The sequence below is a fragment of the Marmota monax genome, unplaced genomic scaffold, assembly GCF_021218885.2.
Source record: "Marmota monax isolate L192 unplaced genomic scaffold, Marmota_monax_Labrador192_F-V1.1 WCK01_AAM20220418_F8-fsc00114, whole genome shotgun sequence".
Lineage (NCBI taxonomy): Eukaryota > Metazoa > Chordata > Mammalia > Rodentia > Sciuridae > Marmota > Marmota monax.
This window is the reverse complement of record NW_026694943.1, coordinates 2,664,807-2,682,021: the sequence shown is the minus strand read 5'-3', so window position 1 is coordinate 2,682,021 and position 17,215 is coordinate 2,664,807. Positions and strand designations below refer to the sequence as shown.

The 17,215-nt window shown below is 35.3% G+C and overlaps 1 protein-coding gene across 2 annotated transcripts in view; it reads left to right on the top strand.

Moving 5' to 3' along the window:
• Lats1 (large tumor suppressor kinase 1) overlaps window positions 1-17,215 on the top strand; it is a 45,087-nt gene that overhangs the window by 15,216 nt on the left and 12,656 nt on the right. Inside the window, exons 3-6 of one of the 2 annotated variants that reach the window (XM_046427408.2) lie at window positions 4,321-4,468; window positions 10,921-11,202; window positions 11,452-12,434; window positions 14,381-14,963. In XM_046427408.2, coding sequence (XP_046283364.1) covers window positions 4,321-4,468; window positions 10,921-11,202; window positions 11,452-12,434; window positions 14,381-14,963 — 1,996 coding nt within the window. Of the gene's footprint in view, window positions 1-4,320; window positions 4,469-10,920; window positions 12,435-14,380; window positions 14,964-17,215 lie in introns of both variants that reach the window. The other variant, XM_046427407.2, reaches the window with a different exon arrangement.

Sequence of the window (17,215 nt, the reverse complement as noted above, 5' to 3'; positions counted from 1 at the left end):
CAAATTAAATAAATAAATAAATAAATTTCAATAAACAAATAAATAAAAGTGCTAGATTTGTACCAGAAAATAGAGATAGGAAGAGGAAAGTAACTAGGATAATGTTTTTTCTGGCAATTCTCCAGAGTACTTTCTTCTTATTCAGCTAAGGGAAAAGAATAAAGAGAATCATTGATCTTATTCTTTCCTATCATATATATTGATAAACAGAGTTTATCAAATCATATAGCTATGAAAGCCCTTAAGTGGCAATGTGTTAGATCAGATAAATCATCATATAGCTGTGTGAACCCATCAGCTAGGTAGTAAGTCATACCATACATGGACCATATCTTTAAAAGACTTAAAAGTCCTTTCTAATGTAGATACTTTTAAGAAATACAAGGCATTGTTCAATGTCCTATTCTCTCTCTTTTTCTTCCTCTGCAGTACTGGTGATTGCCTAGGGCCTTCCACTTGCTAGGTAAGCATTCTACCACTGAGCTACATCTCCAGCCCTAATGTCCCATTGACTGGGGTTGTGGCTCAGTGATAGAGCCTTTGCCTAGCATGTGTGAGGCACTGGGTTCAATCCTCAGCACCACATGAAAAGTAAATAAAATGAAGGTATTGTGTCCATCTATAACTAAAACTATTCAAAAATAATTGCTTTGTATTATAGGATGTGAAAATAAAGGTATTGTGATTTTTTTTTTTTTTAAGATAAAGGAGTCTGTTCTGCTAATTTCTTGAATCGATTATTCTGGTAACTTCCCATTATATTGTAGAATTTATACTGTTCAAAGCCTAACTTAATACTTCAAAATTCTTAGCCAGTTTCCATTTTATTAACTATGACAAGTTCAAGGCAGGTTCTTTTTTTTTTCTTCTTCTTCCTTTTGAGAATGTGTTTCTGGTAACTCTTAAGAATTGAAAGCTCAAATATTTCAAGATTAATTTCCTTATGGGAATAAATGTTAAACAGGATTGATAGGATTGATGCATGCACACAATATACAGTCACTGGAGTTTTTTGGTTTTTCTTTTGGAGTCGTGGTATTGGGGGTTGAACCAAGGGATTTTACAATTTAGCTACATCCCAGCTCCTTTTTATTTTTTATTTTGAGGCAGAGTCTTGCTAAATTGCTCACACTAGCCTCACACTTGAAATCATCCTGCCTCAGTCTCCCAGGTCACTGGGATTATTATAGTCATGTGCCATCACATTGTCTACTGGATTTTATTTTGGGTTATAAACATGAAAACCAGGCATAATTATGTCACACTAATGTTTTCCTGTCACATAAGAGTTTTATTCCAGAATTATTGAGTTGAGGATACTCTTTTTTTTTTTTAGAGAGAGACAGAATTTTTAATATTTATTTATTTTTTTTAAGTTCTTGGCAGACACAACATCTTTGTATGTGGTGCTGAGGATCGAACCTGGGCCGCACGCATGCCAGGCTAGCGCGCTACCACTTGAGCCACATCCCCAGCCCCTGAGGATACTCTTTTATAGTGGCACTACACCCCTACTTAGTGAACCTTGGTTGATGTTACAGAAGGAAAAAATAGTTTAAAACATAACAATAAATATTAAGATATAAAAGCCATGCATGCCTGCAATTCAAGCAGCTTGGGAGGCTGAGGCATGAGGATTATAAGTTGAAAGTCAGCCTCTGCAACTTAGTGAAAACCTGTCTCAAAATTTAAAAAAGATTAAAAGGGCTGGGATGTATCTCCGTGGTAGAGTGCTCCTGAGTTAAATCCCTAATACTAAAATACATAACTAAATAATTGCCAGCATAATAAAAAAAAATAGGCAGAAATTCCAGTGCAATTAAGAAGAATATGATTTCCACATATTGAAAAAGGACAATGAGTGCCAATTTTCTTGCCAGTGAAGGTGGCATTGCCATGTGATAGATAATAGCATATTTATAGTACACTTGGTTTACCAGTTTTAAAATTAAGCACTCCCTCAGGAATTCTAATTTTAGGTGATTTTTGTATTCTTTCAGATTTGCATACAAAATGAGACTTATTAGTTTCTTTGTATCTCATTACAAATTTGCAAAATCTAATTGTCATTAAATGTGACCATATTGTACTTTTGTTTCAGTTAGGGATTGAGTTTGGTCACTTTTAACAAAAATCAAGGGGGAGAAATGAATTACAGTAGATGGGGTAGAGAGAGAAGAGGGGAGGGGAGGGGAGGGGAGGGGGGATAGTAGAGGATAGGAAAGGCAGCAGAATACAACAGACACTAGTTTGGCAATATGTAAATCAGTGGATGTGTAACCGATGTGATTCTGCAATCTGTATATGGGGTAAAAATGGGAGTTCATAACCCACTTGAATCAAAGTGTGAAATATGATATATCAAGAACTATGTAATGTTTTGAACAACCAACAATAAAAATTAATTAAAAAAATAAAATAAAAAATAAAAAATAAATTACAGAGAGAACAATTTGAGTTCAAATAGTAAATAAAACAAAAACTCTCCACCATCATTGTACATTTAAATATTAAAATTCTTTGTCAGTTTAAAAATGAAAAAAAAATCAAAATAACTCTTTAAACAAGATAACAATTCACTTTAAATAGCTGTCGTTGGCTCAGACTGTTAAAGATCAGAGCCAGGGACTTTTTATTAGTGTCAACTTTTACTTCTTAGTGGCAGCATTCTCTGGCACAGGTATTGTATCAGCTCCCTAGGAAACAGGATGCAAGGACCAGTACCTGAATGACAGATAGCAAAATTATTCCAGAAACAAGAAGCGTAACCTTCTCAAGAAAGGGAGAATGGATCTTAAGTAGTCAGTAGGTTTCTACCATATCCTTCTTTGTTTGGTTTCACATTCATCTTCCAGTCATTTTACATAAGATGTTAACATCTGTTGGCAGCCTGTTCACCCATTAGTCTTTCTTAGCCATTTCCTATTTTTTAGATATCATTTGAAAATATTAAATCCTCTAGAACAAATATGTTGTTGCCTCCCTCTTGAAAACTGCATGTCATCATATTTTCTGTATGTTAATGTATAATTTGGGTTTACATTTAACATAAAGGACAAGTAATAAAGGAAGACAACTAGCATTTGAGCTCTAGGCACTGCACTTATGTGCTTTATGCATTTTCTTATTTACTCCTCACATCAACCCTGTAACTTCTTATAGTTGAAGAAACAGATTCTGAAATGTTAACTTACCAGAATTCACACAGTTATGAAGTTGAGCTGCTAGAATTCAACCTCAGATCAGTCTAATTCCAAATCCTGTTTGTTGCATCACACTATCTAACTTCTTCTTTTTTGCATTACAATCCTTATTACACATATAGAGCACAATTTTTCGTATCTCTACATAAAGTATGTTCACGTCAATTTATGCCATTATATATGAACATTTTTTTTTGCATTACAATTCTTAATACACATATATACCACAATTTTTCATCTCTGTTTGTATATAAGGTATGTTTGTATATAAGGTTATGTTGATACCCAATTCAAGTCTTCATATATGTACTTTGTATAATGATGACCATCACATTCCACCATCCTTGCTAATCCCCTTCCCCCTCCCCTTCCCTCCCACCCCTCTTCCCTATCTAGAATTAATCTAATCCTCCCATGCTCTCCCTCCCTATCCCACTATGAGTCACCCCCTTTACTATCTAACTTCTTAAAATCTTCATCACATAATTATTATATTTAGTTTAGTATTTTCTTTTACCATTTTTCCTATATTTTTTTTGCCCCTACAAATATAATTTCCTGAAAATGTAACCTCTTAAGAGGATAAAAACCAGAACTTTGTAGTTCTTTTATTAGTATACATAGTGGCAAAGTTGCTTGATAAAATATTTAATGATACAAAAATGTCTTTTCCAGTACTTTGATGCTTTAAAAAAAAAAAAAAACATTCTGGTAGTCTCTGTTTATATAAGAATGAAAAATAATCAAAATTGCGTTATAATTGTACCCTAAAGAAGTTAATCCTAGAAGGAAACAGTAACACATTATATAAAGCTGAAAATATTCAAGAAACGTTTTAAAGTTTTTCTTTGTTTAACTTTAGTAATTTGAGATTGGGGTTTTGGGGAGTTTGGGATTTAGTTCAGTGGCACAGTGTGTGCCTAACGTGCACAATGCCAAGTTTAGTCCTTTTTTTGTTTGTTTGTTTTTAATAGTTGCAAATAGAATATTGATATTAAGAACTGGGGCTTTGTCATTTATAATTAGGAATTTCCCTGGTAGAACTCAGTGTTCTTTCTCTTTTATTAATTATAAGATTTAAAGTTTTTTTCTTTTTTGTTTTTAAACTTCATATCAGGATATGGTTATACAAGCTCTTCAGAAAACTAATAACAGAAGTATAGAAGCAGCGATTGAATTCATTAGTAAAATGAGTTACCAAGATCCTCGGCGGGAGCAGATGGCTGCAGCAGCTGCTAGACCTATTAATGCCAGCATGAAACCAGGTGATTCATCAAACCTTTTTTTCTAGTCTCTTTTATGGTACAGTTTTTAAACACTTAAGTATGTCAAGTCTTTGGTCTTAGAAATTTTTAAAAGCAGCCCAATAAATGAAAGTCTGAAATTTTAACACTATAAAGTTATAGTGTTATGCCAGAATTACTTTGAGGGTGAGACTTTCATGTTTAAAAATTAATGGGTATGGGGCTGGGGATGTGGCTCAAGTGGTAGCGCGCTCGCCTGGCATGCGTGCGGCCCGGGTTCGATCCTCAGCACCACATACAAACAAAGATGTTGTGTCTGCCGAGAACTAAAAAATAAATATTAAAAAAAAAAAAAATTAATGGGTAATTCTAATAAGCAGCAGTCTAGTCTGCAAACTACTTGACTGGTTGTATCATAATCTAAATGAATCATTTCTTCCCAACATAACATTATACAAGTTTTTTTTATATTTTTTCATACTATAAAAAGTAAAATGTATTCATTATAGAATATTTGGATAAGAATTACTAACAGTAATTAGTAATTACTGTAGTAGTAATTACTGTAGTAATTACTAATTACTGTTAGTAACTCCACATTTTGATGTGTTGCTCCCAGTCTTTTCTCAAGGGAAATCTGAGTAAATCTATAATACACAAGTATTTTTGATTCTTGTGGCTGAGGCAAAAGGGAAGGGGCCTCTTACTGAATCCTACTTTATTCACTTAATATACCAAGCATAAATTTATTTGTTATTTAAGTGTATATATGTATGTGTGTGTATTTTTTTTGTGTGTGTGATTGAACCTATCAAGCCACATCTTCCATCCAGTTTTTACTTTTTCTTTTTATTATTATCTTTTTTAAATTTTTTAGTTGTCAATGGATCTTTATTTTATTTATTTACATGTGGTGCTGAGAATCAAAGCCAGTGCCTCACACATGTTAAGCAAGTGCTTTACTACTGAGCCACAACCCTAAACCCCTGGTTCTTACTTTTCAGACAGGGTCTCACTAGGTTGCTGAGGTTAGCCTCAAACTTGTGATCCTTCTGTCTTAGCCTCCAGAGTCTCTGGGATCACAGGCATGTGCCAGTACACTTGTGCAGATTTTCTTTTATAGAAACAGAGGTCATATTGCATTATAGCCCACCCTAGTGACATCATTTAACCTTAATTATCATATGTGGTCCCATTTGAAGGGGAATGAGGGGTTAGGGCTTCGACATGGATTTTGGAAGAGGTCATAATTCATAATTATAGGGTAACTTGTTTCTCCAGTAGTAGGAACATAATTCAGATTGAAGAGGGCTGAGGAATCAATATGATATGAGGTAGAAAAGAACACAAATATAGCAATTTTTTGTGGAGGGTGTATAAGAGTTTGAACCTAGAAGCACTTAACCACTGAGCCTCATTTCCAGCCCTTTTTGGGTTTTATTTAGCAACAGGGCTTCACTTAGGGTGTCTTTGAACTCGTGATCCTCCTGCCTCAACCTCCTGAGTTACAGGCATGCACCACCATGCCTGGCCAATATATAGCAACTCTTAGAGAAATTTTTCTGTGGTAAGAGAATAAGGAAAGATATCAGCAAGAGTAGTGCTTCCAAAATAATCTGTAGTGGGGTACAATGTGTGAGTACAGATCAGAAAATTCAGATAATCTGTGGTGAAGAGCTTTGGTTTCTTTAATTTCCAATTAATTATAAATTAATCAATTTATAAAATACAATAAAAATGAATTGGAAAATTAAAAATTTAAATGACAAAGTATAAATCCAAATATTTTATTATAAGGCTTAATAGACATCAGATTGCTCCATCAAATTTCTGTAAAAGTTCAATCACTTATTTATTTATTTGGGTGCCAGGGATTTGACTCAGGGGCTCTTAACCACAGAGCCACAGCCCCATCACCCCCCCCTTTTAAAAATATTTTTTTAATTGTTGATAGATGCTTATTTATTTATATGTGGTGCTGAGAATCGAACCCAGTGCCTTATACATACCAGGTAAGTGTGCTACTACTGAGCTACAGCCCCAGCCCCCCCAATCATTTTTTTATATTTTATTAGAGATAGGGTCTCGCTGAGTTTCTTAGGGCCTCGCTAAGTTGCTGAGGCTGGGTTTAAACTCTTTCTTGGTCCTCCTGCCTCAGCCTCAGCCTCATAAATCACTGGGATTACAGGCTTGGGTCCCATGTCTGACAAAAGTTCAATTCTTATTCTTTTTTTTTTTTTAATATTTTTAAAGTAGTTAATAGACCTTTATTTTATTCATTTATTTCTATGTGGTGCTGAGAAACGAACCCAGTGCCTCACATGTGCTAGGCAAATGCTCTACCACTGAGCCACAACCCCAGCCCCTCAATTCTTATTCTTCTATACTTAACTGATGTTGGACTACTATTAGTTGTCTACCAGCTCTAGAAAACATTTTGAGGTAGAGGCCTGAATGGAAGTGGAGAAAGAATTGTCTTTATTTGTTTATTTATTTTGACATGTTCCTTTTTTTTTTTCTTTTCTTTTTTAGTAGATCTTAGTTTTGAAAGCAATTTTAGGTTCACAACAAACTTGAGCATACAGAATTTCCAGACAGACTCTTTATCTCTACCCCATAGACATGTTTAAAAGATAACTGGAGGGGCTGGGCATATAGCTCAGTTGGTAGAGTGCTTGCCTAGCATACACAAGGCGCTGGGTTCAATCCCCAGCACCACTAAAACAAAACAAAACAAAGCAAAAACCTGAATACTCTTCAGTTAAGAGGATGAATTTAAATATTCAAGGGAGAAGGATCAGTTAAGGTTCCTGAGAAGCCAAGAAGAGATAGGATCCAAAACATAGGATGGGGGATCAGCTACAAAGAGCAAATCATTCTACTTTCATAGGCCTAGATAGGCCTGTGTTACATAGGGAAGATAAGGGAATTACTTTCTAATGTCTTCTCCTTTCTCTGAAGTAGAAAATCAATTCATTTGCTTAAGTCATGAGTGAGGAATAAGAAGACAATTTCAGGAGACTGAGGATGGTAATAGTGGAGACCAAAGAAATAGTAAAATTTCCTGGTCATGCTGAGTCATTTGAGGATACTAATTAGGAATTTATAGTAGAATCAATCTATCTATTTCCCATGACCAAAGTTTTATTAACCAAGTCCATAATAAGATAGATAAGATTGCTATTTAAATCCTTTATAGAGGATACTCTAACTCTGCCTTCATTGACTTTGAATTCCTTACAAATTCTTCTCCATAGTCTGGTTACCTATCATATTTCGTCTAGTACCATTCTTCTCCTCATCTGATGCTCTGTGGCTGGACTGGGTTTCTTTTTGTTCTTGGAAAATACAAAGCTCCCAACCCAGGATTATTATCCAGTGAATTCTTAAGTCACCCTCCCAGAGGAGCCCCCCCCCTTTTTAATTCTAATTAGTTATACATGACAGTAGAATGTATTTTGGTTTGTTGTACACAAATAGAACACAGCTTGTCGGGGCAAGGGGGCTGGGGACCGAACCCAGAGCCTTGTGCATGCAAGGCAAGCACTCTACTATATCCCCAGCCCCACAAATAGAAAGCTTTTCATTTCTCTGGTAGTATACAATGTAGTGTACAATCTTGGGTTTTTTTTTTTTCTTCAATATTTTCTTAGTTGTCAACGGACTATATTTTTTGATTTATATATATGCAGTGCTGAGAATCAAACCCAATGCTTCTTTTATTTGTTTATTTTATTTTTCTGTGGTGCTGAGGATCAAACCCAGTGCCTTGAACATGCTAGGCAAGCGCTCTGCCACTGAGCTGTAGCTCCAACCCCCCATTTTCTTTTTAAATTAAAAAAATATTTTTTTAACTCATAAAAAATGGATGAATGATGTGGTATTAGCCTCAGCTGGCTCTCTGAGGAAAGTGAGACTGGGCCTTGTGCCTGGAGGACTTGTCTGGCTTGCCCAGAGAGATAACTTTCTCTGAAGTCCAAAATGCTGCTACAGCCTAGATAAAGCAAAGTGCTAAACTGTACATTCTGAACATATATTATTTTGTTCTGTTTTTTGGTCACATTATTACATTATTTTCTCTCAAGATAATATTAACCTTTCAATTTGTGGGGTTTTCTTTTTTTTTTTAATTTTTTATTGTTGGTTGTTCAAAACATTACATAGTTCTTGATATATCATATTTCACACTTTGATTCAAGTGGGTTATGAACTCCCATTTTTATCCCGTATACAAATTGCAGAATCACATCAGTTACACATCCATTGATTTACATATTGCCATACTATGAGGTTTTCTTTTAGGAGAAATGAATGAGTCCAAGAATAGACAGTGGCCTGGGACAAAGTTCCTCTGGGCTCTAGGTTTGATATTTGAGTTCAGTCTCTTCTCCAGTGGTTAATCCTTCCTGGTTAATGAGATTCATAACAACTGCTTTCCTTCTGGGAAGGGAACTTCCCATAGTCAGATAAGTGCTTCTGAGAAAGTGAATCACTGACCATGGGGAAATGGGTGAAACAGACCTTAGTTCTGACATTTTGTCCAGTTTAGCATGTCAGATCTTTGGGGTATCATTTTCTGAGCCTCAATAGTGTTTTAAAAATAAATAAATAAATCTATTTATTTATTTACTTTAAAATTTTTTATATATTTTTGAGAGGACAGACTGTCTCATTTTAAATGCTGCTTTTTAAAATATATTGTCCATTTTCTTGCTTATTTCATTTATTTAGAAACTCCATCAAAGGCAGATACTATAAGCTATACTGTATGTTCAGCTGGTTATCCCCTACTTTTTCTTTTAAAACCCATGTTAAAATGTACTTAAAAGTAGGTGTGGTGGTGCATGCCTATTTTCCCAGCAAGTCTGTAGGCTGTGGCAGGAGGATTGCAAATTTGAGGTAGCCTCTGCAACTTAGCAAGACCTTGTCTTAAAATAAAAAAATAAAAGTTCTGGGGATGTGTAGCTCAGTGGTAAACCACCCCTGGGTTAATCCCCAGAACCCTCCAAAAAAAAAATAGTAGCTGTATCTATCAAAATTACAAATGGACATACCCTTTGGCTCAGTAGTTTCGTCTCTAGAAATTTATCTGCAGATACCTGTGCGTATATATATGTATATATATATGAAATTATATTTGCGCAAAATTTTTCATTGCTTTGTGTGTGTGTGGGGGGAGACACACAAAACTGGAAACATTATAAATGCCCATCTGTTAAGGCACTGATCAAATAAATTAAGATACTCTATACAATAGGTGGGGAAAACATGATAACATTTTATTTATTTATTTATTTGCTTATTTATTTATTTAGTGCTAGGAATTGAGCCCAGGGGCACTTAACCACTGAGCCATATCCTCAGCCCTTTTTTATATTTTATTTAGAGACAGGGTCTTACTGAGCTGCTTAGGGCCTCTAAGTTGCTGAGGCTGAGTTTGAACTTGTGATCCTACTGCATCAGCCTCCTGAGTCCTGGGATTATAGGTGTATACCATTGTGCCCAGCATAACATTATTTTAAATGAGGAAACACTTTATATGCTGATATAGAACCTCCATTTTTTAAATGAAAGAAAAATGCAGGCACAATACTACATAGAGGGCTGGGGATGTGGCTCAAGCGGTAGCGCGCTCGCCTGGCATGCGTGCGGCCCGGGTTCGATCCTCAGCACCACATACAAGCAAAGGTGTTGTGCCCGCCGATAACTAAAAAATAAATATTAAAAAATTCTCTCTTTAAAAAAAAAAAAAAAAAAAAAAAAAAAAAAAATACTACATAGAAAGTACACTACTTTCCTCTCATGTACTAATGATGACATTAGTTACCTTTAGTGAAGGAAACTGCTGGGATAAGGGACAAAAGTGAGTATTATTTTGATTTTTTTTTTGGTGATCCTAGGGATTAACCAGGCCCTTGTACATGCCAGGCAAGCACTCTACCAACTGAGCCATAATCCCAACTCTATATTGTACCTTATAAATTTTGAGCCATAAGAATATATTAGTCAAAAATAAACAAGCTTCATTATTTTATAATTATTTTTCTTTTGGGGCTAAATCAAGATAGTTAACATGCAGTGCCTCACATAATTTTTTTTTGGTGGTGAGAACATTTCAAATTTCAGCAGATTTCAAGGATACAATGCTTTGTTATTAACTATGTCACCATGTTGTACAAATAGATCTTTTGAACTTATTCCCATTTTCTTAATAAAATTTTTTTTTTTAATACTGGAGATTGAACCCAGAGGTACTTTATCACTATGCCCACCCATCTTTTTTTTTTTTTTTCTTAATTTGTGTCTTGCTAAGTTGCTGGGGCTATCCTCAAATTTATGATCCTCCTGCCTCAGCCTCCCAATTTCTTAATTCTTGAGACTCGAGTATCATTTAGTCATATCAGAATTTTAAGCTAAAGTTTTCAGAAGCAAGAGGTTAAAAATATGATTTTTTTTCTCTTTTATTATCATAGGGAGTGTGCAACAATCAATTAACCGTAAACAAAGCTGGAAAGGCTCTAAAGAATCTTTAGTTCCTCAGAGACATGGCCCACCTCTGGGAGAAAGTGTGGTCTACCGTTCTGAAAGTCCCAACTCACAGACAGATGTAGGAAGACCTTTATCTGGATCTGGTATAACAGCATTTGCTCAAGCTCACCCTAGCAATGGACAGAGAGTGAACCCCCCACCACCACCTCAAGTAAGGAGTGTTACTCCTCCACCACCTCCAAGAGGCCAGACTCCCCCTCCACGAGGTACAACTCCACCTCCCCCATCTTGGGAACCAAACTCTCAAACAAAGAGGTATTCTGGGAACATGGAATATGTAATCTCCCGAATCTCTCCTGTTCCACCTGGGGCATGGCAGGAGGGCTATCCACCACCACCTCTTAACACTTCCCCCATGAATCCTCCTAACCAGGGACAGAGAGGCATTGGTTCTGTTCCTGTGGGCAGACAACCAATCATCATGCAGAGTTCTAACAAATTTAACTTTCCACCAGGGAGACCTGGAATTCAGAATGGTGGTGGTCAGACTGACTTTATGATACACCAAAATGTTGTCCCTGCTGGCACTGTGAATCGGCAGCCACCCCCACCGTATCCTCTGACCCCAGCTAATGGACAAAGCCCTTCTGCTTTACAAACAGGGGGGTCTGCTGCTCCTTCGTCATACCCAAACGGAAATATTCCTCAGTCTATGATAGTGCCAAACAGAAACAGTCATAACCTGGAACTTTATAACATTAATATACCTGGACTGCAGACAACTTGGCCTCAGTCATCTTCTGCTCCTGCCCAGTCATCCCCAAGCAGCGGGCATGAGATTCCTACATGGCAGCCTAACATACCAGTGAGGTCAAATTCGTTTAATAACCCCTTAGGAAATAGAACAAGTCACTCTGCTAATTCTCAGCCTTCAGCTACAACAGTCACTGCGATCACACCAGCTCCCATTCAACAGCCTGTGAAAAGTATGCGTGTATTAAAACCAGAGCTACAGACTGCGTTAGCACCTACCCACCCTTCTTGGATACCACAACCAATTCAGACTGTTCAACCCAGCCCTTTTTCTGAGGGTACTACTTCTAATATGGCTGTTATGCCACCTGTTGCTGAAGCTCCAAACTATCAAGGTCCACCACCACCTTATCCAAAACATCTGCTACACCAAAACCCATCTGTTCCTCCATATGAACCTGTAAATAAATCTAGTAAAGAGGATCAGCCTAGCTTATCCAATGAAGATGAGGGTGAGAAAAGTTTTGAAAATGTTGATAGTGGGGATAAAGAAAAGAAGCAGATTACAACTTCACCTATCACTGTTAGGAAAAACAAGAAAGATGAAGAGCGAAGAGAATCTCGTATTCAGAGTTATTCTCCTCAGGCATTTAAATTCTTTATGGAGCAGCATGTAGAAAATGTCCTCAAATCTCATCAGCAACGTCTGCATCGTAAAAAACAATTAGAGAATGAAATGATGCGGGTAAAACTTTTTAAAATAACTATTTTATACTTAATCATCTGTTTCCTGGTTATTTATTTTAAAATATTGTGCTCCTGTATGTTTCTTATTTCTTATAGCAAGATATATTATCAGTCATTAAAGTGAATGAACTTTAAAGCATTTTTTATTATAGCATTTTATTTTAGTATTTCAAGATTTACTCAGAATTTCCTGTAGTAAAGTTCTTGTAAATTTTAAAAAATATATAATTTATAATATACTGGTTTAGGTATATATAAACATTTTATACAGAAATTGGAATAAGGGTTATTTTCTAGATTTTGTGCGTTATCTTACAACATTCAAAAATCAGTGAGAAATATCTGGGTCAAAGTATCAGATATCTCATCAATTAGTTTCCTCTTCTAATTTCATTTTAATAGTGTTCTGAGAAAAATACGCTGATATTAATAAGTCAGAATATAAACACTTTGATCATTTTGATTTGTGTTGTGATTCTACATAAATCTCTTTACTAGATACTACATAGTATCATGATCATCATCATCATTTTTATCATATGCTTAGAATTTGAAGATTTGATTTCTCATCTTATTACCAGTCAAAATCCAAGAAGCTCAAACTTGTGATTTAACAACTTCACATACTTCATAAAGTTATTCTTCAAAAATGATTATTCTAAATCAGATTTTATATACAACATTGTTATTCTTATTATAAACTAAATTGTGTTTGAGTAAAACCATGATTATTTCTATGACTTTATCCATATTGTAGTTCTTAGGATTTCTTACTAAAGTCTGTCTGTATGTATTTTCTTAGTTCATTTTTCCTTTTTCCTCTTCACTTTCACTAATAGCTGATTTAAACTTTTATGGTGTTGGAAGCTTTGCTGACTTCTGTAGCCTCCATTACTGTGTAGGCAAGTAAGATTTTAAGAGAAACAGTTCTATATTACTAAGTTTGGCATGCCACTCTTAGAAGATGTTGCATGGAAATGTGCATCCTAACAGAAGCATGAGGTTGCTGTATTTTAATTAGTCTTGACATTTCTAAAATTAGGCCCTACTTTTCTAGTTGAATTCTTTTTCCATTTAGACCCTTCAGTTAGATCTTTATTAATTAGTTCTTTATTAGCCAAAAGAAACCCTTCAAAATCAGGTATTCCATATCTACTTAGAAGTTTTTTTTTTATTTCTATTTCTGTGAGTCACACCAACTATTTTCTGAAATATTCCAAAATATCTAAAAGATACTTTGTAGCCAAACAATTTGTCCCTTTTAAATGAGATAGAGACACTTAATTTTGTGGTTGCAATGAACTGAGTCCTACCCCTTCTCTGATGCTCTAAGAAAGGTAAAAAAAAGAGTATCAATGACTAGTACCTACTTCTTGAGAACAGGAAAAGGATTGATAGGGTAGAGAAAGCATTGTTCTGTTTGTAATACATCACTTTTATTTATTTATTTTTTAGAACAAATGAGCTTGGAATGCAAGAATTTTTTTTCATGTAGGATAAAATGAGAGGAAGAATATTTAAGACCTAGACATCCACAAAAAGTAGCATTTAGTGAAGGCAATCTAATCCTATCATTTGGGATGAATATGCATGGAGACAGTTGAGAGTGCATGTGGACAAATATGTGTTTTATTGCACATTGGAAAGCTATTCTTTGAGTGTTCTATTAGAGAAGAATAGAAAGCTGACTGTTGGTATCCTCCTTTTCTTGTTTCCCTTAGCTGAATTTGCATAGTTACTTTGTGCATTCTGTTAACTATCTCTTAAGCTACACTTTTGATCATATAATTTTCTCTGAAATACATTCTAGATGTCTAACATGCTTTATTAAAAATTATTGTGCATTTAACCTTTACATATATGCCTGAATTTCTTCTAAGCTATTTCTAATACTGAATATTGAAGATGACAATTCCTCATTTAACATTTAGTTTATTTATCTAGGTTGGATTATCTCAAGATGCCCAGGATCAAATGAGAAAGATGCTTTGCCAAAAAGAGTCTAACTACATTCGTCTTAAAAGGGCTAAGATGGACAAGTCTATGTTTGTGAAGATAAAGACCCTAGGAATAGGAGCATTTGGTGAAGTGTGTCTAGCAAGAAAAGTAGATACTAAGGCTTTGTATGCAACAAAAACTCTTCGAAAGAAAGATGTTCTGCTTCGAAATCAAGTCGCACATGTTAAAGCTGAGAGAGATATACTGGCTGAAGCTGACAATGAATGGGTAGTTCGCTTATATTATTCATTCCAAGATAAGGACAATTTATACTTTGTGATGGATTACATTCCCGGGGGTGATATGATGAGCCTCTTAATTAGAATGGGCATCTTTCCAGAAAATCTGGCACGGTTCTACATAGCAGAACTTACTTGTGCAGTCGAAAGTGTTCATAAAATGGGTTTTATTCATAGGGATATTAAGCCTGATAACATTTTGATTGATCGTGATGGTCATATTAAATTGACTGACTTCGGCCTTTGCACTGGCTTCAGATGGACACATGATTCCAAGTACTATCAAAGTGGTAAGCAAACTCAAAAATTTAATTTATAATAATGTGATTTATTTATGCAGTAAAATATAAGATGGGGTCATCACTGGATGGGAGCCAAAAGACCTGGGTCAGGTCTTGAATTTTGGATAAACTTGGGTGAATTCTTTAGGCGCATAGACTTAGAAAATGAAACATTGTTAAATTTGATTAAATACTACTGATATTTTTTTTAGTTAAGCTGTTTAAAAAATTTTATTTTGAAGTAACAGATGGCGTTTTTTAAATAGTTTTAAAGTGAAGCCTTATATCCAACAATTAGTACTTTACAAATCCTTAAATAATCACTTCCCTTTCTGTCCTCCAGAGATAACCATTATTTAAAAAGTTTATAATCAGGTCTTTTCTCCAATTTTTATCACATATGTATATATCCTTAAACAATATATTAATTCATTTTGCTTACTCTTTATTTAAATGTAATCATTTTATTGTATTCTTCTGTGTTGGTTTCTTTTATTTGTTTGAGATTTCTCCATGTTATTACATGTAACTTTTATTTTCACTGCTGTTTAGGATTCCATTATGCAACTGTTACACAGTTTATTTAATGCAAAATACTTTTTATGTGTAGATTCTATTTAGTCCTGTGACACTATGAGGCAGGATGAAGAAAAACAAAGCTTAGCTAGATAAGTAACTTGCTCAAGGTCAGACACAAATTAAGTGTAAGGGCTAGGCTTTGAACCCAGGTTTGTCTGATTACAGGGCCCATGTTATTTCTACCACACCACACTGCCTCACCAAGATTCCTTCAAGCGCTAATGGAAGTGTAAGTTGATCTAACATTTGTTGAATACTTACTATGTACTAGGTACTTTACATATATTCTAATTTAATGTTCATAACAATCCTCTGAGATGTTATTAGCCTTCTGTGCTTCTGTGAACACAAGCAGGTTAATATTAAATGGGTGGAATTTTATGTCTCCTCAGATTCACCTTAATTATTAGTTGGAGTTCTTCTTAAAAACATGATCCCTAAGCTCTATTCCAGTCTTTTGAATAAAACTTTTCACTGGAAAATGGAAAGCATACTTTAATCAAACTTCCCAGGTGATTATTATAGGTAGATTAATTTCAGATATGATTCTAGGTTACTTCATGCCATCATAGTTTTAAATGCTGTATATATTCAATGACTTCCAAATCTTTCTTTTCAGAAATGATGTCTCTCTGAAATTACCAATTTCTGTATCCTGTTATTTACTGGGTGTTTCCACATGGATTTCCAGTAGGCTTTTCAGAGGTCATATTGGCAATAGGGGACTCTTAATAGCCATACTCATGTCTGCTTCCTTTGAGTAGTCCCCATTTTAGTATTTTAGTAAATTATACACCACCTATGCCCACTGAGGTAACCTTCATTTTCTTTCCCATATTTTCACATCTGATTCATCCATCCATCATCAGGTCCTGTGTATGCCACTACTAAAATGTACCCTGAATCTATGTCTATGTACTTCTCTGTAGATCCATGTCCCAGCTTATCTGTAACAGCCTTTTTTTTTTCTTTTACAGTACTAGGGATTGAACCAAGGGTCTTGCATATGTTAGGCACTGAACTACATCCCCAGGCCCAGACTGGATCTTAGTAAGCTGTCCAGGCTAGCCTCAAACTGATGGTCCTCCTGCCTTAGCCTCCCATATAGCTGGGATTATAAACATGTGCCAACACACTCAGCTTTTTCTTTTCCTTTTTTATTGTACTGGGAATTTAACCCAGGGGTGCTTAACCACTGAGCCACATCCCCAGCCCTTTTTATTTTGAGACAAGTTTTCAGTAAATTGCTGAGGCTGGTTGTAAACTTGTGATCCTTGTGTCTCAGCCTCCTGAGTCGCTGGGATTAAAAGACACAATGTCTTGCTATGTTGCTCGGGCTGGCTTTAAATTCCTAAACTTCTGGATTCAAGTGATTCTCCTGCTTTCGCCTTCTGAGTAGTTGGAACTACAGGCATGCACCAACACCACACCACCTTTTTTTTTTTTTTTTTTTTTTTGTTGTGCTTGGGCTCAAACCTAGGGTCTTATGCATGTAAAATATCTGTGCTACCACTGAGCTGTACCTTCAGCCTTGTCATCTATTTTAATTTGTGTATTTGTTGTGTTTCTTCCCATATTAGAATGTGAGATGCCCGAATGAAGAACCTTATTTTTTATTAATGTCATTTGTTGAATGAATCACAGACCTAATTTGAAAATTTGCCCAGAATAGTAAAGGAATA